Below are 26547 nucleotides of genomic sequence, written 5' to 3' on the forward strand. Positions count from 1 at the left end.
GCTAGAAACACTCACTTCTCCAGAGTTTATGCGCTTACTGCATGACTTCAGGCAGATCTCTCTGTACCATCTGCATCCAGAGCCTGGAATCCACTCAAGAGCTTAAACAGATCTGCTTCTGACACTACACTCTGAAGAGTGAGAGGAGATGGCACAGTGTGTTATTGCTGCGAACAACCACCACTCCCTCTCCCACCCAAGGGACAGTTTGGGACTACTCTGGCTGATGGCGAGCAAATTCTGCTCCAAACACTCCAAATAAGGAGTCTCTTTTGAATTATGAAACTGTTTGACGAACAAGTTTTGTAGTGTTCGAAAGAAATCATGCTGCAAGGAGCACAACTCTACAGACAGCTCGGTGAGGAGCTTCTAGGAGATTAAAATCCAGAGCACTTCAGTTTAACCGGGCAACGTGCCACATGAGACAGCTGGTCCCTAGTTTCGTAGTTCCCTGGAGAAGTCAGATACACTGAACTGGAATTTATTTACTTCAAGTTCCCCTCTGTGTCAGAGCAGACCCTGGAAAGGCTCCGCATAGGAGTGTGGTGCTGCTGACAAAAATGAGCAGCCAATGCAACCCTGTCCTTGCCACATTTTCCTGACAACCTCTCAGAACAAGACTGCTGCTGCCACCACAACAATTTTCTCTGCCATAGCCTCCCCTAAAGGGAAACCAGGTGGCAGAAGCAGGTTACGCACAGCCCATGGGCACAGACCACTAGACACTCTTTAAAAAACACCAAAAGAAAGGCAGGAGTCCTCAGAAAAGGGACCACATGCTGCCATTGCTCACAGATTCCCTAGCCCAGGGTGGAGCACAGCTTCTGACCTACTCCCTCCTGATTATGTCATGTTTACAAACCTCCTCAACAAATTTCATTTAGATTTACAACTGTGGAGACCTGCAATGTCAGCTGGAAAGCACTTTTTCAGACTAAAAACCCAAGCATTTATGAACAGATTAATTTGTGTTTATTTACTCAAAACTCCTCAAGTCTTGCTATTTCTGCAGTACAAAAGAAATAAAAATGTTTACTTACAAATCAAGTTATAACAAACAGAACCACGAGTGGATGGCTACAATATAAAAATATGCAGCATTTCCAGACACTGCCTACAATTGAACATTAGAGGCTTAAATATTCTTCCCCTCAAATTCCAAGTATTGGATAGATCCATAACGTTCACATCACTCAGCCAGGAATCATCCTAGAAGTCAGTCCAATCCTGTGGAAGAGTGGGAGTGTTCTGATACCTAGACCACAGCCCACAGGGTCTAGAACAAACACTAGAAGAGATCCCCTTGGCTGCACAGGCGGGGACGGGCATGATACAAGGACAATAACTTTCCTGCGTGTGCTGGAGCAACTGGGCAAGAGACTCTACTCAGCAGCAGAAAGATGACAACTCAATGCTTCCCAGCTGAGAGCTGGCTTCTAAGAGGAAGAAAACCATGTTCTACTGTGGTTTGGCTTCAGATTAATTTGGATTAAATACATTTTTAATGTAGTTAAAAATGTAAACAATATAACCATTTTTCAGGGCATTTTTTACTAATTTTATGTGGTTACTTCAAAACTCACAAGATCAAGAGGGTCTCGGACAATTCCATGACAATATATTCCTCCTGCTGGCTCCAAACAGTGCCATTTGGAGAAAAAAAAAAATAAAATCAGAGCTTACTTCTTACACACTGTACCCCATCCTCTCATCATTACAGAAAACCCTAAAAATAAAAGTTGACCATTCTTTCACCCTAACAAATACACATTCAAACTCCTCCCTCAAAACAGGGAGCTTCTCACACACTGATAGTTTTCTCTGATGTTTTGCATCCTTGAAGTCTTCAGAGACAATCCAAAGAAAACATTAGCCATCTTGCTGCTGAATGAAAGGGTTTGGAATGGCTTCCATGCCATCCTGTGGACAAATGAGAACCACAGAGGTCCCTCTGCAGACCACAAGCCCCAGCTGACGCGTGTCTTCCGTCAATTTGTATTGATCATCTGGATCTGAAAAGCAGAGATGCACAATTACGATGGCAGCATCAAGGAAAGAAACTCAATTCCATCAGCTCCAAAAGGCACAGACATACGAGGTTTCTCCAGGTGCCTCTGCATCATTTTATTGAACAAATGGGCTATGAAAGTGATGCAGCGGTAACATCTGATTTCTTCAAGACATTACTGATATACTCATTTTCAAAGCAGCACATGCTGTGAGCAATGAGGTTTTGTATGCAAATCAGAAACAAGATCTTTTAGAGTTCAAGGGCGCTTTCACTCATACAGCCAGAAACATACATACAAGTGATTAAAAAAGCTCTTGATCCCAATTCAAAAGCCATTATAAGCAAGCAGTTGGGGATCAATGCAAATCAGACCCTGACTTCCGAACACACCAAGTACAGAATGTACCGGTCCGTTCCCAGATCGAGCCAAACAAGGCTGGGGACAGGGACAAACACTCCACACAGCAACAGCCAATTCTACCCTCCTTGAGATGTCAACACATTTGATCAACATGAACTGCATTCATCTTTTAAAACTGCCTTCTAAGAGTAAAATTAAAGCTTCTGGCGCTTCCTTGTAAGCAGGAAAGAGAATGCTCTTCAGAAATGCTACCTTAACATGTGATAAATTTTGTTTAAGAAAAGAGAAAGGGAAATGGGAGTATATATCCTTGGATGGGAAAAATAAACAAATAATAAGAGAAAATCCTACAGCTCTGTTAGTTCTAAGAAGCTATAGAGAGCTTTAGATCTGCAGAAATGGAAAGATTGCATTTACAGCAGAGTTTAAGACATTAAGATACCAGTTCTTGCCCAGATGCTTTTTCCTCCTCTGAGCAAACCAGCATCCCTCCACCTGTATAAACAAAGGCAAAGGCAATTGCCTCATCTGAAGAGACACATCCTAGCTTATTCCAGCTTTAGAGAACAAGCACACCAAATGAGTTACACAGGAGCTCAAGCAAGGACTACCACAGGGAATGTGCTTAATCCAGCTTCTGTTACCTTATCCCTTTCTTTATGACTTAGTTCAAACACGACTCAGTTGGACGATGCAAACCTGCAGTTTCTGGTTATTTCCTCATGTTGCTGTATGATTCTTGTTAAGAGAATTATTCTTGGAGGGAGGAGAGGGAGAAGCTTTACACTGACAGCATGTGACTTACCTCGCATGTATTCGATGGTACCATCAAGCACAAGGTTGAGAAGAGGGTCAAATCCTTTCAAGACACCACTCGCTATTTAAGAACACACACAAGACAGTGATTAGAGAATACTTCAGCATAACAAATCAATACAAGGCACACCACAAAACAAAAAACCCACCCCAGAGCCAAATAAAAACCCTTAAGCAAAGAGGTACAGCAAAAATTAGACAAGACTAATATTTTAAGTGTTTTCCTCAGAAGACCCATCTTCCAGGTGCCCTCCTGGAGTACAATCGTTTTGGCATAAGCACTGCCTTCACGGGAATGTACGGCAGACAGACAAGTGCTTTGTCCTAAACCAGAAAGGGATTCCACACAACTGCTCACTAAACAAATAACAAGCGATCTCCCAGTTGGAAAAACACTTGTTGGTTGCCAGCATTGCCATCAATGCTAACAGCCCAAACGGAAGAAGATCGCAGGTGTCATATGAAGAGGAAGAAACTTGGCATAAATTTTTAAGAAAATCTAAACCAAGAGATTCAATGGAATTGTCAACTGCCCAAAAACTACAAAAAAGATCCCCAATCAGTAAGGAGTCTGAGTAACTTCCAAAACCTCATAAGCATCAGATTCCAGTAGAGTTTTAAAAGAGATTTTTAAAAGCAGGCTGAGTCTGCTTTGCAGAAGCTTCTGCTGAGCATCTGCTACGCAGCACGCCTGCACCTTTCAGACAAGTAGTTTGCAGGTGGCACTGCCAGCTGCATCGGGATGGAGAGCTGGATTTATAACACAGGGCAAATGAGGGGCAAGCAACGACACAAACACCTTAGAAGCGACGAAAAAGCACGGTGAAATATATTGAAACAACCCATGAACTCCAGGCACATGGAGTATGTGAGGAGATAGAAAGGGATGACAGGTGTATTAATAGCAATTAACCATAAATGTTTCATGGTTGCTTTACGTGCACCCTCGCGCTGTGAAAAAACAGCTAGAAGAAACAAGTCAGCTGAGGACAACTAACGGAAGATGAAAGAAAAGCATGCGATGAGACCTATAGATAGAATTACAGCCAGGGGATTAATGGCATGGTAAAAGCGGTTAAGCTTCACGCTGGTGACAGCAAACAGTAACAAACAGAAGCTCCCTGCTACTCATCATCTGTCCCTGAAAGGCACCAGCATGGCCACAACGGAGACAAAAGCCCAGGAGCGCGGGGCAAGAACACGGAAGGTGAAGGGAGCTCCGCACCACAGGGCAGATGTCTGGCCCCACTCACCTTCTCGCCCACCCTGGAACTTCACTCGGATCGTTTTGTCGATGTATTTCGAGAGGTCCAAGATACTCTCCTTCTTCTTCTTCTCTTTATCCTAAAGGGGAGAAGCAAAGGCAACCAGCATTAATAAGAATCTTCCCCTGGATTATATGTATACTTGATCGTTCAGCACTGTTTGTCACACGGACACCACCCAGGCAGAGCTCCCACCGAGGCAGAGCTGGAGGTACCAGAGGGCAGGCAGGCCAGGGTGGTACCAGCCATAACCCCCTGGGAACCACGCTCAAGGATACGGGACAGGACAAAACAAGATAGGCCCCTCAGGCCCCTCTTCACAGGGAAGGGACTGGATTCTGGATCCTCTCGCCTCCTCAGAGGCTGCTGTGGTCAGGGAGATGGGATGAGCCCTCCAGTCCCCTCGCCTCCCCACAGTCAGCCACTCATTGCAGGGACAGGATGGGCCTCCCAGGACCCCTCACACGCAGCTACGCTCAGCAGGGACGGGATAGACCCTCCCCAGCCCCTCTCACATCCTCAGAGGCGGCTGCGTTCAATGAAGACAGGACAGGGTGGGACAGACTCATAGAATCATAGAAGAGTTTGGTTTGGAAGGGATCTTAAAGATCATCTAGTTCCAACCCCCCTGCCATGGGCAGGGACACCTCCTGCTTGATCTGGTTGTCCAAAGCCCCATCCAGCCTGGCCTTGAACACCTCCAGGGATGGGGCAGCCACAACTTCCCTGGGCAAACTGTGCCAGTGTCTCACCACCCGCATGATGAAGAAATTCTGCCTAATATCTAGTCTAAATCTGCCCCCTCCAGTTTATACCCGTTGCCCCTAGTCCTATCACTACAAGCCTTTGCAAACAGTCTCTCCCCAGCTTTCTTGTAAGGCCCCCTTCAGGAATTGTTGAAAGAACTCAGAAACAGCACAAAGCAAACCCATTCCTGTAGAAGAAATTAATGTAACCTGCATCTTAGTACTGTATACAAAGTTCTTCTCCTCAGAAATGGGGAGAAGTCAGCGAGGCTGAGATGGATCTCCTGGGCCGCAGTCTGGGGGGACAGGACCGGACCCCGGGACCCCCGCGCCTCCTCACACGCGACTGGGATTCGGGGGGACGGGCCCATCCCGGGCGGTCACATTTGACCACGAGTCCCCCAGACCTCCTCGCAGGGGGCAAAGACCGCGCTCAGCAGGGCCTGGACAGGGCCCCGGGAGGAGCTCGGCCTGTCTCCTGGGCCCCTCGCCCCGTCCCAGGCGGCCGCGGTCTGTGGGGAAGGGACAGGGCCCCGGGCCCCTTCTCAGGGGACTGCGGTTACAGGACCAGGTCCCCTCCGGGCTGCCACGTTCGGCGGGGAGCGGACGGACCCCGGGCTCCCAAGGCGTCCTCACAGGCGACCGCGCCAGGCCCCTGCGGCGCCCTCGCCCCCTCACAGGCGGCCACGCTAGGAGGAGCCGGGCCGGGCCGGGCCCGCACTCCCCCTCACAGGTGACCGGCCCCTCACCGCCATCTTGCCGGCGCCGCCGCCGCCGCCGCTCGCCATTTCATTCGCGGCCGCCAGAGGGGACGCGGCGCGCGGGGGCGGGACTTCCGGCGCGGCCCATTGGCGGGACCGGGTGGCCGGGAGGCGGGACTTCCGGCGTGCTGCCCGTCGGCCGCCCTGGGCGCGCGGTCCATTGGTGATCTAGGAGCATGCGGAGGCGGGACTTCCGCCGCAGCCCATTGGCGGCCTGTGCGGCGGGGGCGGGGCTTCCGGCGCGCGTTGCCGGGTTACGCGGTGCGGAAGAGCCCGGCCCGGCCCGGTTGGACACAAAGCGGCGGCGGCGACGGGGCCCGGGCCCGGGATGGCGGCGCGGCGGGGCCCGCTCCGACTCTGGCTGCTCCTGCACCTCCTGCCGCAGGTGAGTGCCGAGCCGGAGCGGGGGCTGGGGCTGAGGCGGCCTCGGCAGGCTGGGAGCGGGGCTCGGGCTCCGCCGGGGCGGGGAAGGGCTGCACCGGCCCCGCTCGTGTCCCGGGCCGCGGCCCCGCTGCCGTGGAGTCCCCCGAGGCGGCAGCGTTTGTGTGTGAGCGCTCGGGGCTCGCTGGGGCTGTGAGTTCTGTCCCTGTGGTCGGTTCTGGGCTGTTTACTTTGAGAAAGACCTCGAGGGGCTGGAGCGCGTCCCGGGGAGGGAACGGAGCTGGGGAGGGGCTGGAGGACAAAGGTTATGAGAGGAAGCTGGGGATGTTTAGCCTGGAGAAAATGAGGCTGAGGGGAGACCTCATCGCTCTCCACACATGCCTGAAAGAGGGTTGTGGTGAGGTGGGCGCTGGGCTCTTCTCCCAAGTGACAGCAATAGGATGAGTGGAAATGTCATCAAGTTGCACCACGGCAGGTTCAGATTGGATATCTGGAAAAATGTCTTCAATGAAGGGGTTCTCAGGCACTGGCAGAGGCTGCCAGGGAGGTGGTGGAGTCCCCATCCCTGGAGGTAGATAAAAGACAGGCAGACAAGATGCTCAGAGATCTAGTTCAGTAGTGGACAGGGATGGTTGGACTTGATCTCAAAGTTCTTTCCCAACCAGACAATCCTATGATTCTTTCTATAGGTAATTGTATACCCTCACGGTTCCTATCATCCAGGCCCCCTTTGGGGCCAGCTGCTGACTCCAGGCAGAGATTCAGTTGGGGCTGGGGTCCCTCTTGGCTTCAGGCTCATCCCAGCTTACAAACTCACTCTGAGAAAGCAACTGTCAGAAAAGAGAGGGGATTTCTGCTGAACCTGGCCTCAGGGCCTGTCTTGAGCATCGTATTCTTGTTGCTTATAGTGCTAATAAGTCATTGGGGGGATAAATAAGGCTGTGACAAACTGAGTGTGTGGTCCTGGTACAGCAGAGAGTGGATTCTTGACTGTTTATTAGGTTGTTTGGAGGGTGCTGTGTCTTCCTGAGTGTTACCGGTGTAGCATCAACAGTCTGATTTTTCCCTCGGCCATACCTGTCTCCTTACTGAATCCTTGCTAGTGATCTTTAGTTACAGAATGGTCTGATTGCCCATTAATGTCTTCTTTTATGTTTCTGCATCACCCTCTTGTTTCTTTTCCTCCATCATCTTTTCCTGCATCGTCTCTTCCTTATTCCCCACATGGCCGGTGGATTTTAGCATGTCTGTTAACACTTCAAGTGCACTGGTAGTGCCAGCACAGGCCCCACATATCCATGAAATCTAGGAGTGGATCAAGGTCTGGCATGGAGTCAGTTTGATCCATCAGTTTGGAAAAGGTGAGCGCGTCAGAGTGTGGAAGGACAGCTGGCGAGATTGTCCGCTGCTGGATAGTTGAGGATCTCGGTTTCAGCTTTGTGCATTGCAGCATGCTCTCTTTTTGTAAGCAGTTTGGTGTGTCTGTGCTGTGGAGCAGTTTTAGCACGCTGGAGTGAGCTCTGAGCAGCCCTGCTGCAGCAGCAAACAGTGAGTTTACTGAATGCTGCTAGTGTGCTTCCGTTAGCCGGGCTGGCTCGTTTAGAATTTGTTTGAATACCTCATATTTTGCAATGCTTCTGCACCTCTTGAGCTTGTCACTGTGGTTTGGAGTAGCTCCTCGCCCTCAGCTTGAGGCAGAGAATGATGCTCTGTACTACCATGACGCCCCGGTGACTGATGGATGGGGTTATTCCGGGGACAATGCTGGCAGCTCTCACAATACGCTGTTGTCTGCGTTCGCTGTGCACCAGCTGTACTCCTCATCCATGCCTTACTCTTGTTTTAGTGCTGTCGGGCGTTTGGAATATAATATGTATTTGTCTCCCTCCTTGAGATAGGATAATAGGATTTATTTTTCTTTTCTGTGGGGTAGGGTGAGGTTGTGTCTACATTTGCTTCTAAACTCTGATTTATTTAGGGAGAAGTAACAGCTTGGCAGGGAAACATGGCTCTCCCAGCATTATGCCCTCATCTGGGAATGCCTGAAAAGGAGTGCAATCTTCTGCCACTTAGGTCTGGCTTTGGTATCAGAGTCCTCACTTTTCATTTAACTTCCCTCTCATTCTAATGAGTCCTTCATGGTATTGCTGCCTCTCAGCTGTCCTGTAACCACAGCAGATACACATGAGCCTGCGACTAATGAAGCAACATGAGCTGGGGTGAGCGTGTTGGATCTCAGTGGTCTTCACCGTACAAGGTTTCTGCAGGATGCATCAAGGCGATGGTTTCTGTCTTTAAATCGGAGCACTCTGAAGAGGTCTGAAGAGTCGAAGACTGTCTGAAATTCAAGATGACAGTGGTGGTTGACAGTTTAGTTTCATGGAGTTGTTGCATTGGGAATATGAAACTTGCACAGTGCTTGTTGAGGAGCTGTTTTCTCTGGGTGCAAATTTGCTGTCTGCTGTTGATAGTCTCAGAAGCGATTGGTGCAGTTCATGAGAAAGAATGCACCCTGGCTCTTGGGAACTCTGCAGCGTGTCTGGCATGACGCGTACAGTAAGAGTAGCCGTAGTCTATAATTCCTTCTTCAAGGAACACAGCTCCTAGCATCTCTTAAATCTCTGGGATTCAGGTGACCCAGTCACCTAATGGAGGTGAAGAAAGTATACGGGGCATCCAGGTGAGTCTGGGGTCAGAGGCAGGGAGGAACAAACACAAATAAGACGCTGGGTTGACTCAGTCTCTCACATTGCAGTTTCTTGAGATACAGGAGAGCTGAGTTCCTCCTCTCTGTCTTCTTCCATTATTTAACTTGCAAGCCCCAGTACTTGTCTCTGAGCTGCATTAATTCACCAATATGACAAAAAAGCCTCACTCAGCAAAAAAAATGGGGAGTGTTTTACTCTTTTAATACATTAAATAAAGAGGTGCAGAGCCAACAAGCGGGCTCTTCCAGTGCCATAACCTCTGCAAAGCTCAGAATCTGCTGGGATCACTGCTTTGAGGATTGTTGTGTAATTAACACAAAGCAAAGTGTTTTATGCAAAGCTGCAAAACAAAGAAAAGGTTTTCACCCAAGAGAAGCTCAAAGTCTGAGGGCATGGACAGGCAACTGAGCCAGTCTAATTGCTTATGGCAATTATATGCAACAACCCTCAAAGCAGCGATTCCAGCAGATTCTGAGCTTTGCAGAGGTCTTGGGGCACTCTTGCTTGAATGAAGATGCCAGATTTGTAACAAAGTAAAAATGCAAATACTCTCTCTTTAGTCATATAGGGAAGATAGATAATTCCCTGTTTACTTGGAAGAAGTCACTTGTGCTGTTGGAGGCCGGGCAGCCCATCCCTGTTGAAGCTTGTCATAGGGCTTTCCACGTCATGTACTGTAAGAAGCAAGTATCGTAAACCCCCATGTTGTCACCACCGTGTTGTCACAACTGCTGTTGGTTTTCTGTCAGCCTTTTTAAAAACCTGGGCTTGATACCCAAACACTTGGAAAAGAGCTCTTGGGGGCTGTGGGAACATTGTGTGCAGTCTGTGCAAGAGATTACATTTTCCAATGGGTTAGTCTAGGATATGGAATGACCTCTAGGAACAAAAAACCATCATAAACGTTGCCACTGTGCCAGTGCATCAGCTGCAGTGCTTTGAACTGACTTATGTTGTCTGATACCTAGTGACATAAATAAGAACAACCCGGGAAGCATCAAAGCCCTGTGGTACTGAAACAAGAAACTGATGCTCTTTGCTCTGCTTAGGTGGTCTGACAGACGTGTTCTGCCCCTCCCTTTCACCAAACCAGCTGTACTTTGGTTCAGGCTCTAGAGGAGGTCAAGGCCTGCCTGCTGCCAGGCTGAGAACTCTTCTAGGAAACCCATAAGAAGCAAAAAGAGACAGTGGACACCGATAAGGAGCCTCATATGAAGTTTTGGCTACGAGTCAACTGCTTTTATCCCTTAAATATGACAACCTCGGTGAGCCTTCTTTGCACTCTTCTTGCTGGGCAGCATGGCTGTGCAGAGATGATCTCCCTTGGCGCTGGGACCGCTCTCATCGGCACTGCCCGAGGCGATGAGATTTTTTACCAACCGACCACAGATCACTGGTGAGCCCCGTCTGAATTTTCCTTGGGCGCCAGCTGGACTGCATGCCAGCCAGTTCCCCTCTTTGATGGGGATTAGTTGTTCAGCCCAAATAAGGAATGTCTTAAATAGAATAAACCATTTAGCGTTATAATGTTGCATGATTCGGTGTGCTGTTTGTTCAGCTTTCTTAGCAGGAGTAGCCAGGCTGGCTCAGAAGCAACCAGGCCAGAGGCTGGGATATTTCCAGTTAAAACCTTTCCCAGCGCACACAACCTGTTCAGTCAAAACAGGGCCTCCAGAGTCAGTGAAAACCAAGAGAATACAGAGGTTTCAGGGACACAGATGATCAACACCAGATGCACCGAGACAAGATCACAGACTGTTTGAAAGAGCAAAGGATCCCATGAGGAAAGAGAAGACCCCAGACCCAGCATCACTGCTGGGCCAAAGCATTGCGTGAGGGGAGGATAAATCATTTGTAAGGGGATAATCACATGGGGATTTCTTTCTTTGTGTCAGCCTCTCTCCCTGGAGCTGTACCTCTATATTTCTATTAAATTATTTAGTTGATAAAATCCAATGCCTGAGAGTCTGCTTTGGGAAACCTTGGGTTTGAACTCCAGAGCGAACTCACACTGGACACATAGACAGGGGTATAAGTCAATGGGAGATAAGCACTATGAAACTCAGAAATCCGAGGTAAGTGACACTGGGAATCAAGTGTGCACATAGAATCATTTGGCCATAAGCACTTATAACCTGTTTTTACCTCATCGAACTCCTAAGTCATACTGTTCTTTAAATATGAGTTTTCTCTAAAAAACCATTCACAACAGATAAGAGGATAAGCACAGACTTGTGGCTATAAACAGAGTTCAGAACTCCTCTTTGATGTTAAGTGATGATTGCTTTTTAAAAGTCTTAATCTACATTCTCTGTGGACTCCATTCTCCCTGGACTTTCTGAAAGTCTGTGCACCCCCTTCTGCTTTTAGCCTTGCTCATATTCCCTTTAATTCTTCTCATCCTTGATTTTTACTTGGCTTTTGGCACACAGAAACTCATAGCTTCTAAAATGTTTTCAGCACTTACCGTTAGGAGCCTCTTACTCCTCTAATGTTTCTTTAAAGAACATCCATTACGTTTATCTGAAAGCGTAATTGTGTATTGCTGTCTTCAGTGCGCATTTGGGGATATTGCGGCATTCCCTTAAGAGATATCGAAATGGAAATGCAGCAACACAGCCCATACTTCCCTTGTTTTAAAGTTGTGTGGCTTATATCTTATAAATGTAAACTTTTTAATTGTCTGGGTTGTTTTTCAAATGCATAAAGCACTTACAGGCAGCTCCTGCAAAACTGCCTGAAGACTTTGGAGACAGTCGAACACGTAATGTTCAGAATTAAGTTTATTGATTTTTCTTTTTAGCCCAGTTAGATCCTGTGACAATAAGCAGGAAACACTTTTCTTCTGGTCTTTACTCTGTGCCTGTATTTAGACTCCTGTGGCTTTTCCCCCTCTACTCCGCTCCCGTGAGACCCCCATCTGGACCCCTGTGTCCAGTTCTGGAATCCCCAACATAAGGAGGAGAAGGAGCTGTTGGAGCAGGTCCAGAGGAGGCCACGGAGATGATCCGAGGGCTGCAGCACCTCTGCTATGAAGACAGGCTGAGAGAGTTGGGGCTGTTCAGCCTGGAGAAGAGAAGGCTTCAGGGAGACCCTATAGCAACCTTCCAGTACCTGAAGGGGCTCCAGGAAAGCTGGGGAGGGACATTCTTACAAGGACATGGAGTGATATAACGAGGGCGTGTGGCTTTAAATTGGAAGGCAGAAGATTTAGATTGGACATTAGGAAGAAATTCTTCATCATGAGGATGGAGAGGCCTTGGCCCAGGCTCCCCCATCCCTGGAGGTGTTGAAGGCCAGGTAGGATGGGTCTTGGAGCAACCTGATCCAGTGGGAGGTGTCCTTGCCCATGGCAGGGAGGTGGAACTGGATGGGGTCTAAGATCCCTTCCAGTCCAAACCGTTGTATGATTCCATGATTATCTTTCAATACTACTTCTGTTTGTTGAAGGGGGTTTAGGTGCTGTGGTTGGATGGCTGTGATGTGAGTTAAAGAGCCCACCGCAGCAAATAGTTGGGAGTTGTTTGCTAAACACATTTTCTCCTCACTGCATGTGCACAGTAGGGTCTCCCTTCCTCCAAAAGCCGCTGTGTCCTGTAAACCTGCACTGTGTAGAAGTGGCTTTAACCTGCTCTGAAATGAGCTGTGTAACCTGCCATGCCTGGCACCTGTGAGGACAAATGTAAGAGATTTTAGAGCACTCAGTGAACTCTAATGTTATAAAAAAGGGAAAAGTTTCTGCGTGAGTTACCAAGACCAATTATAAACAGAAGAGCTAAATATAAAGATTTCTGCCTCCTATGTATTTTTAGGCTGGTGTTTCTGTAGCGCTTTGCTGGCATCTTGCAGCAGAATGGCACCATTCAACCTCCAGGCAGCGTGGAAACAGTTCATGTTTAACGGGCAAATCTTTGAAGTGTTCCAACAAGCATTCTCTTACCCTGGGTGTCTTCAGGGATGCAGGATAATTTTGTGCAATGGGGTTTGAAATACAGAGGGAGAAAATGAGAGCAATGGGCTATTTGTGGATTTTTGAACAAGAGTCTTTAAGACACGACTTTGCAGGTGCCTCGGGTCATCTTTATCCTCTTGTTTCTCAGCTGCTGCCTGGAGAAACAAACATGCAAGATGTATTTGTAACTGTAATTATCAAGTCATTAGTATGTTTATGTTATGAATGTTAAGCTAGGTGTTGACAAATCAGTCTGTCACAACTCTGTCTGATTGAGTAGCAGTGATGATTAGGGGTGTTACGTTGTATGTGTCTCCAGAACAAGTTTTCATCAGTTCTGGTAGGCACAGTGATTTGCCCGTGGAAATCCTGAGCAAGAAAATAATAAAATATATACAGATATATGAAATTGCAACCCCACTACTTGATGGCTACATCACCCCAGATGCTGCAGAGCAGACACGAGGGAAAATTTCTGCACAGGAAGAGTTCTCAGGCTCTTGGGGGAGGCTTCCAGTGAGGTGATTGAGTCCCCATCCCTGGAGGGGTTTAAAAGGTGGGTAGTTGAGGTGCTTGGGGATATGATTTAGTAGTAGATACATTTGGAGTTAATGATCTCAAAGGTCTTTTCCAACCTAATGATTCTGTGATTCTATGAAAGGGTCTGGGGCTTGGGAGGAAGCTGGGCTCAGGAACTCAATTCAGGAATGCATTGATCCGGGACACACAGACAGACAAGGTCTTCACTGGACATCAGACATTACAGAAGAGACCAAGACCCTCATGATCTCTCAGTTTTATACCAACTATGATGTATATGGAATACACTGCTGGTCAGTTTGGGATCGCTTATCCTGCCCACCCCTCCCTGCAGATACGACCTTTTCCGCCTCTTCGACTTACAGCTCCACCAGCTCAAGGATGGCCTTGGTTTCTATAGGAATAAGTGCAAGCGTTGGCCTTTCTGCATCCCAGTGCCCCATGTGATCCTGCCTGAAGAACCTACAGCTAACTTTTAGAAAATGAAGTTACTTAGACTAGGCAGAACTGAAGTGAGAAACCACATTATCTCAAAGCAAAACACTTGGGTGGTGTTAAAATTAAATTGTGTGCACCTTCTCGTTCTAATAGGGAAAAGACCCTGTTATGGAAGAGTGGAGCAACATGAGATACCTGCTTCAAAATGAGAAGGAGGGTTTGTATCGGAGCCCTCACACTGCAAGAGCAGGACAGTAGACCTTATAATGTATTTTGACTTTCTACGGTAGTTTCTGAGGGCAGTAGGAATTATTTGGTTCAATTAATCTGAGAATGAAGTCACCGCTAATTAAAGGTCAATCATGCCACCATTGATGTCAGGGAAGTTGCACATTCATTCACGGTTGCTTTGTCTTCCTGATTTCTGGTCACCTAGGTCAATACTTACTAGGACTTGGTGTACACGTGGACAACAGCATCAACTCCACTAAACTAGTTGCTTTACAGGTTCTGCGTATGGTAGTGTAGGTAGCTTTGGTCCAGGTTTTAGGGTGGAAGATGAAGAATGTATACTCACGAATTTGCATCACTGTGTGCAGGGAAGGGGAGGAAGGGAGGAGACGTTTAAGAGAACAGAGTTCATAATCAAGAAGACTGATGTGTAACTGTCATAAGGAGATGCTTGCTAGGACCTGCATGTGATGATCAATCCCCCTGTGCTAGCCCTTGGTCTTTTGTTTCTGCTGGAAAACAGCCTCATACAATCTGACATAACCAAAATGATGAGGAAATTACTCTGTTTCCTGTGTATTATTTTGCAGGGATGGAAAGTACTTGTTAAAAGAGCGCTTCTTGCAGTTAGATGTGGTTAGAGGGCTTAGTCGAAGAAACAGTCTATGTACAGCACATCACAACTGCAAAGATACTTTAAGCTGGTGTATTTGCTGCATGTTACTGTGTTTAATTTTCTCTGCAGTCATAGAATGGTTTGTGTTGGAAGGGACCTTAAAGGTCATCCAGTTCCACCCCCCTGCCATGGGCAGGGACACCTCCCACTGGATCAGGGGCTCCAAGCCCCATCCAACCTGGCCTTGAACACCTCTTGGGACGGGCCAGCCACAACTTACCTGGGCCAGGCCTCCCCACCCTTATCATGAAGAACTTCTTCCTAATGCCTAATCTAAATCTTCCCCTTTCCATTTTAAAGCCATCTCCCCTCATCCTATCACTCCATGCCCTTGTAAAAAGACCCTCTCCAGCTTTCTTGTAGCCCCCTTCAGGTATTGAAAGGCCACAATAGTCTTTGTTCTCTTTCTCTAAATTGCTACAGGATCTGGGTTCTGTTACTTCAATTTCCCTGATTAAGCCAACTGGGATTATTCTTGCTCCCAGAGCAAGAGGCTGGTGTGGCTCTATCCTGAAGCCAAGCTGTGTACCAGCTGGAAATAACTCATACCACAAGCCTGCCTTGGTGAGGTGAAGGCTAGTTCCCATAAGGGTAACTAAATGTGTATGGAGTCTTCTTTTTTTTGCACCTTTTGAAGCTTTGAGGAATTAGTAGTTCAAAGAGAGCTTTGAGCGAAGAATGTTAGGCTAGGTGGTCATGCTGCAAACTCTGTGACTGTGCGTGAGGTGCACAAACAGCTTGGAGTGTAGCGTTCTGGGTTCTGCTCAGGACCACAGCCTGGGCTGTGCTTGGGTGTTGGATTCATATGGCCATTCCACTGCAGCTCAGCTTTCTTTCAGAGGCTGAACATCAAGTTAAAGGTGGCCAAAGCTTATGATTCATTGTTCAAGTTAACGGACCTTACCTATAAAGAACTGGAGTGAAGCTCTCCTGTTCTGCCTCTCTGACCATGGTGAGGGTTAACCCTAGCTCACTTCCTTTCTCACCCCCAGTGAGACAGGAGTGGAGAAAGGAAGAATAAAAGCCAAAAGACTTTGGGTTGGGATTAAAACTGTATAATGAGCTAAGGAGACGTAGATGAACAAAGAGAAGAAAACAAATATGATGCAAAGGCAATTGCTCACCACCTCCTACAGGCAGCCCAATGCCCAGCTAGTTCCTGAGCAAAAGGTGACCAACCTCCCTAAAAAAAACATCCTCTTTTCACTTTCCATTGCTGAGTGTGGTGCTATATGCTGTGGAACAGTTCCATTTTTAGTCATCTGCCTGTCTGTGTCCCCTCCTCTGTGCAACCGCCAGTCTCTTCACTAGGGGACAGTGAAAAATGCTGCACACACTGTTCAGCGTCAGCTGGAGCAGAAGCTTCTCAGCAGTGTTTTGGTCACAAATCTAAACCACAGCACCAGACCAGCTCTTGTGAAGAAGATTAACTCCATCCCAACCAGATCCAGCACAGGCCTGTTGTTCTAAGTCTTAGATATGTGATCTTCACTGCTAGTGGCAAATCTTGTTGGAGTTGTGAGAGCAGTGCCTGCTGGTTGCTGGAGCAGTGACTTGAGACCTGCGTGTGCTACTTAGGGTAGAAAAAGAGCTGATGATGCTGTGCGGTCTTGTCAGACGTACAGCGAAGGTGTCCAAGGCTGGGTTTTGGAGCAACGTCAATCTGGAGTTGGTTGTTACTTCAGGCTGTGTTTTCAGGAGTCAGTAGGGACAAGGTCTCTCATTCTAGCTCACTCCTCTGTTCCACAGTAGTAAAAGTTCTTTCCATTGCTCTGATTATATACGGGCATGCACCATTCCAGCTGTGTTATTTAGGTATTTTTAAGCATATCCAGTGACATTCAGTGTGGTTTCGTTTAATTTTTGACCAGTTGCTGTGTAAGAAGGAATCTGCTTAATGTATCTGAAGTCTGTAGAATCCTTTGTTTTTCTTTAAAATACAAAGCAGGCTGGTCATCAGCAAGTTGCACCAATCACTGCTGCTATTTTATGTGACCTAAAATTCTTATAATGACAATTTTGTTTTATTTTGTTTTCAGGTGTTCTGTGAGTACGGGATGGTCCACGTCCTTTCAGAGAAAGGGAGCAGCAAAGGCAAGGACTACTGTATCCTCTTCAACTCTCAGTGGGCCCACTTGCCACATGATCTGGGAAAAGCTGTAAGTACCTAGCCAAACAGTGACAGAGGAATGTATTAAAAATACCTTTGTTGCAGGGAATCTTCTAATTTCTAACTTGGATTAGCAGAATTTGAAGCAACTACTTTGTTTTCCTTAGAAGGTATTTTTATCTGTTAAGGTCACCCTGGGCAGTGCTGTGGTGGCAATTTTCTTTTCCCAGCAGCACGCAGAGGTAGTGACTATTTCTGGTTCAAACCAAAAATCTTCCTTTTGTACAACATGATGAATTGAATGACAATGGCATTTACCTGTGGTTGGAGAGGAGATTTTGTATCCCAGTATCATACAAAAAAGATACCACGTGGCCTTACAAGTGCACTGAACTGTGACCCTTAGTGCTTTCTCAGTGGTTCATAGTTCTGTCAAGTATAAGAGTAAGTAGTCACAAACTGTGTTGAGCTTTTGCTGCATTATCCAAAGCTGACAATTGAGTCAATTCTTCTCTCTGTTTCATGAGAAAAAGTCACTGTCGCTGACTGACAAAATCAGCAAATACACTTTGAATGAGCTACTGATGGGGAGTAACTGACTGACCCTCTGTTCATTTCATTCATTGTATTCCTTAAACTACCAGTTGAGTGCTATACAGAATTAATGTTCCTTTACAATCTGTAATCAAGTCTTAATTACCCATGGTGGTTTTATTGCAACTGCAGATTACTTCCTAGACATGCCGATAGCTCAGAGGCTGCCTTTGCCTTGAGTAGACTCGGCTAACACACTCTTGCCCTTGACCTGCCTCTAAGGAAGGTGAAGTCAGTGCATGCATGTGCTGTAGCCCCTTGCTTCAGCAGACTTGCGTGAAGCTGATTTGGTTTGAGAGGCTTAGGGTCTCATTCATCTGGATCCAGGCAGACTTCACATGGACTCTCTAGCATTCTAGGATGTGACGGCTGGAGGATGCCTGGGACAAAGTGATCACGAGATGATAGGTTTTTCAGTTCTGGGTGAGATGAAGAGGGGGATTAGCAGAAATGGCGTGACCGGCAGGTCCAGGGAGGTTATTCTCCCTCTGTACTCAGCACTGGTGAGACCGCTCTTTGAATCCTGGGTTCAGTTCTAGGCGCCTCACCACAAGAAGGATGTTGAGGCTCTGGAGCGAATCCAGAGAAGAGCAACGAAGCTGGTGAGGGGGCTGGAGAAGTAGAGGAGCAGCTGAGAGAGCTGAGGGTGTTTAGCCTGGAGAAGAGGAGGCTGAGGGGAGACCTCATTGCTCTCTCCAACTCCCTGAGAGGAGGTTGTGGAGAGCAGGGAGCTGGGCTTTTCTCCCAAGTGACAGGGGACAGGACGAGAGGGAATGGCCTCAAGCTCCACCAGGGGAGGTTTTGGCTGGGCATTAGGAAAAAATTTTTCCCGGAAAGGGTGATTGGGCACTGGCAGAGGCTGCCCAGGGAGGGGGTTGAGTCATCTTCCCTGGAGGGGTTTAAGGGACGGATGGACGAGGCGCTGAGGGACATGGTTTAGTGATTGATGGGAATGGTTGGACTCGATGATCTGGTGGGTCTCTTCCAACCTGGTTATTCTATGATTAAACATCCAGAGGGCAGACTTTTGGACTGTTCAGAAGGCTGGTTGGCAAAGTCCCATGGGAGACAGTCCTTAAGGGCAAGGGAGCCCACGAGGGCTGGAAACTCTTCAAAAAGGAAATCGTAGCAGCTCAGGAGCAAGCCGTCCCCATGTTCCGGAAAAGGAGCCGGTTGGGGAAAGAAACAGCTTGGTTGAATAGGGAGATCTTGAGAGATATCAGAAAGAAGAGAGATGTCTATGAGCTTTGGAAGAAGGGACAGGCATCTTGGGTGGACTACAGGAGGGAAGTCGAGATTGTGCAGATTAAAAATCAGGAGGGCTAATCAGATTGGCCAAGTCTGTGAAAGATAACAAAAAATCTTACTATAAATACATTAACAATAAAAGGAGGACTAGGGAAAATATTCAGTTCCTATTGGTTGCAGAAGGAACAACAGAGACAGGAATGAGGACAAGGCTGAGGTACTTAATGCCTTCTTTGCCTCGGTCTTTAATAGTAAGGAAATTTGTTCCCTCTGTGTACAAACCCAGGAGTTAGAGGAGCAGAATGAGGCTCCCATGATCCCAGAGGAGGCGGTTAGAGACTTGCTTGCCCAGCTAGAGACCCACAAGTCTATGGGGCTGGATAGGATCCACCCAAGGGTATTGAAGGAGCTGCTGGGTGTGCTGGCAAGAGAACCAGGTGATCAGGCCCAGTCAACACAGGTTCATGAAAGGCAGGTTTTGCCAAACTAACCTGATCGACTTATGTGATAAAGTGACTTGACTAATGGGTGAGAGAAAGACTGTGCGGGTCTTGTTGGACCTCAGTAAAGCTTTTGACACATTTTCTCACAGCATTCTGCTTCGGAAACTGTCAGCTTCAGGGCTGGACAGGCACACCTGGGTTGAAAACTGGTTGGATGGCTGGGCCCAGAGAGTGGTGGTGTTATTTCTAAAACCTTGAAGTGTATTTGGGTCTGAGGAGGGACAAAACGAAGGAATTGGGGCAGCCCTGCAACATCTCTGAATCCCAAGAAGTGAGAGAGGCAGCTTAGAATCCAGTATCCATCTGCTTAGGATACCAAAAGTTGGCTAACTGGACGTGTTTGGTTTCAAACTGGAAGTTTATTTTTGCTGCTTATGCTTTTGTACTTTACCCCAGCTTGTGTTCGTGTTTCTAGTTGCTCGTACCCTACATCATCTCAGCCTGCCGCTCTGTGCCACCCTAGCAATTATCACACTCCTCCTACATCCTGGGTGCGTGCATCAGAACGGCAACAGTGCTGAAGAAAACAAGTGCAAGTGCAGATCATAACCCAAATGTTGTTACCAGCCAAATTCTGTACAATAAGGTGAAGCAAGGCAGGACTCTATGTAATAAAGAGCGCAGCACTATTTCAGCTTTCCTGTTTCTCTGTGAATACTCCATTACTTGTAAGTTCTTAAGTAGCCTTTAGAAACTCTGTGGTTTCTGCTCTTCGCTTCTTTTATAATTTGATTTTATACATATGTATTTAACTAATTTCTTTCTTTTCAGTCACTCTTGCAACTGCAGGATCAGACAGCATCTGTTTTGTGTTCTCCTTCTGATGTGCCTGATGGGGGATTTAATAATCAAATCCCCATGGTGATGCGAGGGAATTGCACCTTCTATGAGAAAGTGAGACTTGCTCAGATAAATGGAGCTCGTGGGCTGCTGATTGTTAGTAGAGAGAGACTGGTGAGTCTTTTTATATTGCTGATACTCCTCTGGTGTTAGATATTCTCTTATCTTCAGTGCTTATTGTTGGTGTATGATGCTCCGGTTTAAAACAAATAATATGTGTGTGTGTGCTTATGCATGTACATACACTGCTATGTGTGGAAATAACACATCTGAAGGATGGATTAATGAAACAAGGAGGTGCTCGTTTCAGTGGGCAGTGCTGCACAGAGCCATGTAACATTCAAGTCAAGGGCTCGGGTTTATTCTTGTGTCATACTAAATACTAGAATGGAAGGAGGAGATTTGTTTCTTGACTCGTTCTGTTCTACTTTAAGTGAGATCTAGAGCATGGTGAATCCAGAGCTGGAGCATCATCAGTGTAATTTTTGTCAAATTAGTAGGTTTGAATACTGTAATCAATGCTAAAGGCGCTCATCAGGCATAAAACCATGGCCCCAATGTGCAAAAGATACTGCTTGAAGTTTGCTTGCTGCATTTTGCTGTTACAGGCTTCACTGATCAAGTTTTACTGGAAACAGGCCTGCATTTTGACTTTGAGGTTTTGCTGTGTTACATTCCTCTCTAAAATATTTTCCAAATTAACAGAAACAGAACATGCTGAAGTATTTGCAGAAATTAATATTTCCTTACCTGGTCTGAACTGTCTTTCAGGTTCCTCCTGGGGGTAACAGGAGTCAGTATGAAGAGATTGATATTCCTGTGGCTCTGCTCAGCTATGCCGATATGTTGGATATTGGCAAGGTAAATTCAGTGTAAATGCTTTGGTTTGTGTTATCTACTTGAAATGAGTTGGTGCTCAATGGTATTTGAGGTCCATCTTAAGAGCTTTGATTGTGTAGAGAAACGTACTTGTTAAAATTGCATTTTTATGTTTTGAAAGAAAATGCAAATCTTTTGGGAGGTTATTTCTCATGTTCAGAATGGAAACAAAGCGGAGCCTCATGTTGGAAATAAATAACACCAGTACTAGATCCAATTGGTTGCTTTTGAGTATAATACATACAATGTATACTAATAATAAATATAGTAAATATCTAGTAAAGCTTGATTCTGAGGTTGCTTAGTGAAAAATAAGTAACCGAACCTTTGCTAAGGTGGCTTTTTGGAAGTTTTTCATATCTTGTGCCTCCACAGAGTTTCGGCAGCTCAGTGAAAGGGGCGATGTACGCCCCAAATGAGCCCGTGCTGGACTATAACATGGTGATTATATTCGTCATGGCTGTGGGGACTGTTGCCATTGGAGGTTACTGGGCAGGAAGCAGAGATGTGAAAAAGTGAGTAACTGGAATGTAATAGTGTTTTGCACAGGAAAAAAGATCACCTGGTGGCTTGGGAAGGGTCTGCAGCACAAGCCTTATGAGGAGCAGCTGAGGGAGCTGGGGTTGTTTGGTTTGGAGAAAATGAGACTGAGAAGAGACCTCTTTGCTCTCTGCAGCTCCCTCAAAGGAGATGGAGGTTGGTCCCTTCTCCCTGGTACCAAGTGATAGGGCAAGGGGAAATGGCCTCAAAATGCACCAGGGGAGATTTGGGTTGGATATTAGGAGGAATTTCTTTACTGAAAGAGTTGTCAAGCATTGGAAGAGGCTGCCCAGGGAGGAGGAGGTTGAGTCACCATCCCTGGAGGTGTTCAAAAGACAAGTAAGTGTTGTACTTGGGACATGGTCTAGTGGTGACTTAGCAGGGCTGGATTGATGGTTGGACTCAATGATCTTAAAGTTTTTTTCCAACCAAAACCATTCTGTGAAAGGCCCTGAGCCTTGCATTGGCTTTGTCCCTATATGAAATTATAGGAGTATAATTTGCAGGTAGAGTGTTTTAGTGTTTTGCCTCATCAAAAAAACCAAACATTTGAAAAGCCCAGAAGGAAAACAGAATGGTGAGATGTTTCCTGTTATGGCTTCTGCAAAAATCCGCATAAAAGCGTTTTGTAAAAAAATAATAAAAGTGGTTTTTACCAGTATAGTGCAAACCAAACTGATGAGCTGGCTGACACATGCCATTTGTTGTGAATCTTCCACTGCAATTGTAGGGTTACTTTTTGCCAGTAAGAGGAGTTGCGGGGGAGGAGGTTCTGTGCCACACTAGCATTGGCTTTGTACACACAGCCTGGCTTTAGGATTTCTGCTGAAGTCAGCGAATTATTCTGTGGTAATTTTCAGGACTCTGAGTACTTAGTGGATGAAAAATAGTACTCGTGATAAACCAGTACTCACTGCATTAGTTTATGAAGTGCCTTATATCCTGGGCTGCATCCAAAGCAGCGTGGCCAGCAGGGCAAGGAAGGGGATTCTGCTCCTCTTCTCCACTCTTGTGAGACCCCACCTGGAGCCCTGTGTCGAGTTCTGGAATCCTCAACATAAGACAGATACAGAACTATTGGAATGGGCCCAGAGTGGGGCATGGAGATGATCCGAGGGCTGGAGCACCTCTGCTATGAGGAGAGGCTGAAAGAGTTGGGGTTGTTCAGCCTGGAGAAGAGAAGGCTCCAGGGAGACCTTAGACCAGCTTCCAGTTCTGACATGGGCTCCAGGAAAGCTGGGGAGGGACTTTTTACAAGGGCCTGAAGTGATAGGACAAGTGGGAATGGCTTTAAATTGGAGAGGGGAAGATTTGCATTAGACATTAGAAAGAAATTCTTTGTCATGAGGGTGGGGAGGCCCTGGACCAGGTTGCCCAGAGCAGTGGTGGCTGCCCCATCCCTGCAGGGGTTCAAGACCAGGTTGGATGGGGCTTGGAGCCCCTGATGCAGTGGGAGGTGTCCCTGCCATTGACAGGGGGTGGAACTGGATCAGCTTTAAGGTCTTTTCCAACCCAACCCATTCCATGATTCTGTCCATATTCACGTATCTATGTAAAATGTAGAGTTCAATGGACTTGAGAGGAAATCAGTGCAGACATTGGTGTTGTGCCATGTTTTCCAACCCCGTATAGCTCTCGCTGAAGTTTCAGTGCCCTTCTATATTCTGTTGTGGAAGGAATGGACTGATTATAGCTGTGTTACTCTTTCAGGCGGTACATGAAGCACAAACGTGATGACGGGGCGGAGAAACACGATGATGAAACCGTTGATGTGACTCCAATAATGATCTGTGTATTTGTAGTGATGTGCTGCTCAATGCTGGTCCTCCTTTATTTCTTCTACGACCACTTAGGTATTCCTAAAGTTGTATTTGTGTTGATACATCTTCAATAACCCGATGCTGCTGTAATTTAAAGAACATTTTTACTGTGAAAATAATTAGGAAATGGCTGTCTTTGGCCATATTTCTTCATCCAGATATGATTTAAAACCCTGTAAGAAAACCCACTGAGCAGATTTCTGTACCTGCTTTTAGTAATGTTGAATTAGGGGATTATAGAGCTTCTTTCAAACGTTAAAGCCTGCCAAGCAGATGCAGACTTAATGTCTCCCACCGTTTTATTTTTGTCAAAGGTGTTCTCACACCTATATTTGTCTTTATTATTGTGCAATCTGAAGTGTTGTGGGATCCAATTTTTTTATCTTTATAAACGTGATAGGTTTCTACTGATCATTTATCAAATTGATTGAGAAAAGCACATGAGAGCCTAATGCACTGGAACTTCTATCCTTATGCTTCTGAGGAAGTTATGAGAGAGGCTCATCCCATCTGTGTTAATTCATTTTGCTACTGGTTTATTTTAAGAGTTCCCTTATAATGCTCACAGATACTCATAATGAAGATAAACACTTCACTGTAAATTGTCTTTCAGGCTTATGATTTAGTGACTTATTTTAAGAATATTAGCGCGGAGGATTTTATCTTTTGAAGTGGCTGTTGCATAAAGTACACCTGAGTAAACTGAGTGAGAATTAGATACTTAAAGAGCATAAATCTAGTCAACAATCATTTGAAGTCTCTGAATTCAGACTTCACTGGTGAAATGTAAGCCTCATTTTTCAGTTAGGCTTTTGGTTTGTGTGTTCTTTACTGAGATATGAAAAAAGTCATCTCTTACATTATCCTACTCGGACTTACTTCTTTTTCTTTCTCAGTCTACGTTATCATAGGAATATTCTGCCTGGCTGCCTCAATTGGTCTTTACAGTTGTCTGTCTCCCTTTGTAAGAAGATTCCCCTTGGGAAAGTGCAGGTATGTGGCAACTTCTGCTTTTTTAGTAGGCAAAATTAATTTTTTATAAGGTTGGGTAGGTGTGAGATTTACAAGGTGGTTTCATACTTCAAAATGTTTGTAAGGGAAGAGGGTAACTGTATATACTATAGCCTTGGTGTGTTCCATTTTCAGAGTCCCGGAAAACAACTTGCCTTATTTTCATAAACGTCCAGAAGTCCGGATGTTGCTGTTGGCAGTATTTTGTCTCTCTGTCAGCGTAGTCTGGGGAGTCTTCAGAAATGAGGATCAGTAAGTGTATATTTTAGTTTCTGTGCTAGAAACTGTAATATGCTTTGTAGTGTAAGTAACAGACATCCACAGAAGCCTAAACTTACCCAGAATTTTGGAGTGACAGGAAAGAAACTGGAGACTTGGGCAGAAATTCTTAGTTGTTCCTTATGTTCCTCATCTTTGTCTCATAGGCTTAAGAAAACTATCTCTTGTTAAGCTTGAATTTCTCTGAGTTCTGGTCCATATTCTGATCTCTTTGGCTTAAGCCAAGTTTGCAGCAGTGGTATGGAAAGTTGGACACGAGTTGTCTAATGTATTTCTCCAGTTGATGGTCTGTGTGCGCGTTTGCTCAGAGAAAATAAGAGCTGTGAGGATTCAGATCTTTACTTTCTCTCAGCTGCGTGGTATATGTGAACAATTCTCTATTTCCAGTATTGCTGCAGTACCTAATTATAGCCTGTTCTTACCACTTTTGTTAGAGGGTTTTGTTTGTTTGGGGTTTTTTACCCCTTACCTCACTCCCAGATGTTCCGGAGTCCCCATATATACATGATGTGTTCATCTTCTTGGTCAGGAATTCTGTTAGAACTGAAATGCTCGTGCCTGTTTCTGATGATGGCACCAATGATGCCTTTGATGCTTGTGCCTTGAATGCCTGTTGCTGCCTTTGTGGGGTCGACTTTCTCTGTTAAGGTTGTGGATTGTTCAGAACTCATAAATCCAGGAAGCATCAGGTGAAACACCTTTTAGAGAAGTGAGTGTCAGTCTGAGGAGTACAATAGTTCTATTCCAAACTGGGGTGTTTAGGCCTAGGAAATCCATTCTCTGACTGAAAGCTGGAGTAGACCCGAGTGTCTCCTGCACGAATCTCCATCAGCCAGTGCTTGGGTGTTGATCACAACAGCACAATCTCTCATCTGCATCTAGATCTTAGTGGGTTTAGGGAAATCTTAGTGTTTCATACCTTGAAGCCTGCTTCTCTTTGATCCTAAGCAATTGACAGTAAAGCAAAGAGCCTTGGTATTTCCATACCAAATGAAAATCAGCCTCAGCGTTAGGCTGCCCTCAGGACACCAGGGTGTACACATCTACACAGGCCAAAGGACCCCAGTGCTTCCTATTTTGGTACCCACTGAACATGATCAGCCAGTTTTCAATCCACCTTCCTGTCTGCTCATCCAGCCTATACTTCATCCATTTCTGTAGGAGGATCTTATTGGAGATTCTGGATGGAAAGCCTAGGTAGATGGTATCACCACTGCTCTTCCCTCAGCTATTAAATCAGCCATTTCATTGTAGAGGCCTGTCAGGCTAATCAAGCACAACTGCTCCTATCTGAATCCGTGCTGACGACAATGTTGACTTCAAATAAGTAATTTTATTAAATAGTTTTGTCCCAAGCAAGTTCTTAGTGAGGGCAAGTAGCTTCCCTACTGTTTCCTGCAAAAATGTTCCTCTCCACTTTCTTTAGGTGGGCCTGGGTTCTCCAAGATGCTCTAGGAATCGCTTTCTGTCTTTACATGTTGAAAACAATTCGCCTGCCTACATTTAAGGTATGAAAGTTAAACAGATGTTAAAAGAGGGTGTTTGCCTGTCTATACTTGAACAGAGGAGACGCTTATGATCATAGATTCATAGAATAGTTTGGGTTGGAAAGAACCTTAAAGTCCATCTAGTTCCAACCACCCTGCCATGGGCAGGGACACCTCCCACTGGATCAAGGGCCCCAAGCCCCATCCAGCCTTGAACACCTCCAGGGATGGGGCAGACACCACTGCTCTGGGCAACCTGGGCCAGGGCCTCCCCACCCTCATCGTGACAAATTTCTTCCTAATGTCTAATCTACATCTTCCCCCTTCCAATTTAAAGCCATTCCCCCTCG

The 26547-nt window shown here is 46.2% G+C and overlaps 2 protein-coding genes across 3 annotated transcripts in view; one reads left to right on the top strand and one right to left on the bottom strand.

Moving 5' to 3' along the window:
- Positions 1-949: 949 nt before the first annotated feature.
- Positions 950-6047, bottom strand: LSM7 (LSM7 homolog, U6 small nuclear RNA and mRNA degradation associated). The gene is made up of 4 exons (XM_069877782.1): positions 5949-6047; positions 4442-4532; positions 3178-3249; positions 950-2012 (listed from the first exon to the last, which is right to left on the bottom strand). Exons 1-4 carry the CDS (start codon positions 5985-5987, stop codon positions 1870-1872), a joined length of 345 nt encoding a protein of 114 aa, XP_069733883.1. The 5' UTR covers positions 5988-6047; the 3' UTR covers positions 950-1869.
- A 140-nt stretch (positions 6048-6187) lies between these two features.
- SPPL2B (signal peptide peptidase like 2B) overlaps positions 6188-26547 on the top strand; it is a 31381-nt gene continuing 11021 nt past the window's right edge. For both annotated transcript variants that reach the window (XM_069878083.1, XM_069878084.1), the window contains exons 1-9: positions 6188-6345; positions 16926-17045; positions 20113-20295; positions 20953-21042; positions 21436-21575; positions 23311-23453; positions 24317-24413; positions 24567-24683; positions 26137-26218. In XM_069878083.1, the coding sequence (XP_069734184.1) occupies positions 6289-6345; positions 16926-17045; positions 20113-20295; positions 20953-21042; positions 21436-21575; positions 23311-23453; positions 24317-24413; positions 24567-24683; positions 26137-26218 (1029 nt within the window). In that variant the 5' untranslated portion in view covers positions 6188-6288. The remainder of the gene's footprint in view (positions 6346-16925; positions 17046-20112; positions 20296-20952; positions 21043-21435; positions 21576-23310; positions 23454-24316; positions 24414-24566; positions 24684-26136; positions 26219-26547) is intronic.

This window comes from Phaenicophaeus curvirostris, chromosome 28, assembly GCF_032191515.1.
Source record: "Phaenicophaeus curvirostris isolate KB17595 chromosome 28, BPBGC_Pcur_1.0, whole genome shotgun sequence".
NCBI lineage: Eukaryota > Metazoa > Chordata > Aves > Cuculiformes > Cuculidae > Phaenicophaeus > Phaenicophaeus curvirostris.

What these genes read in the sequence shown, in the direction of transcription:
- LSM7 (XM_069877782.1), bottom strand. Translation starts at nt 5,987, where the DNA reads ATGGCGAGCGGCGGCGGCGGCGGCGCCGGCAAGATGGCG. An exon ending in GCGGCGCCGGCAAGATGGCG is followed by an intron (nt 4,533 to 5,948) that starts GTGAGGGGCCGG and finishes TCTCCCCTTTAG; the next exon opens with GATAAAGAGAAGAAGAAGAA. An exon ending in TACCATCGAATACATGCGAG is followed by an intron (nt 2,013 to 3,177) that starts GTAAGTCACATG and finishes TCTGCTTTTCAG; the next exon opens with ATCCAGATGATCAATACAAA.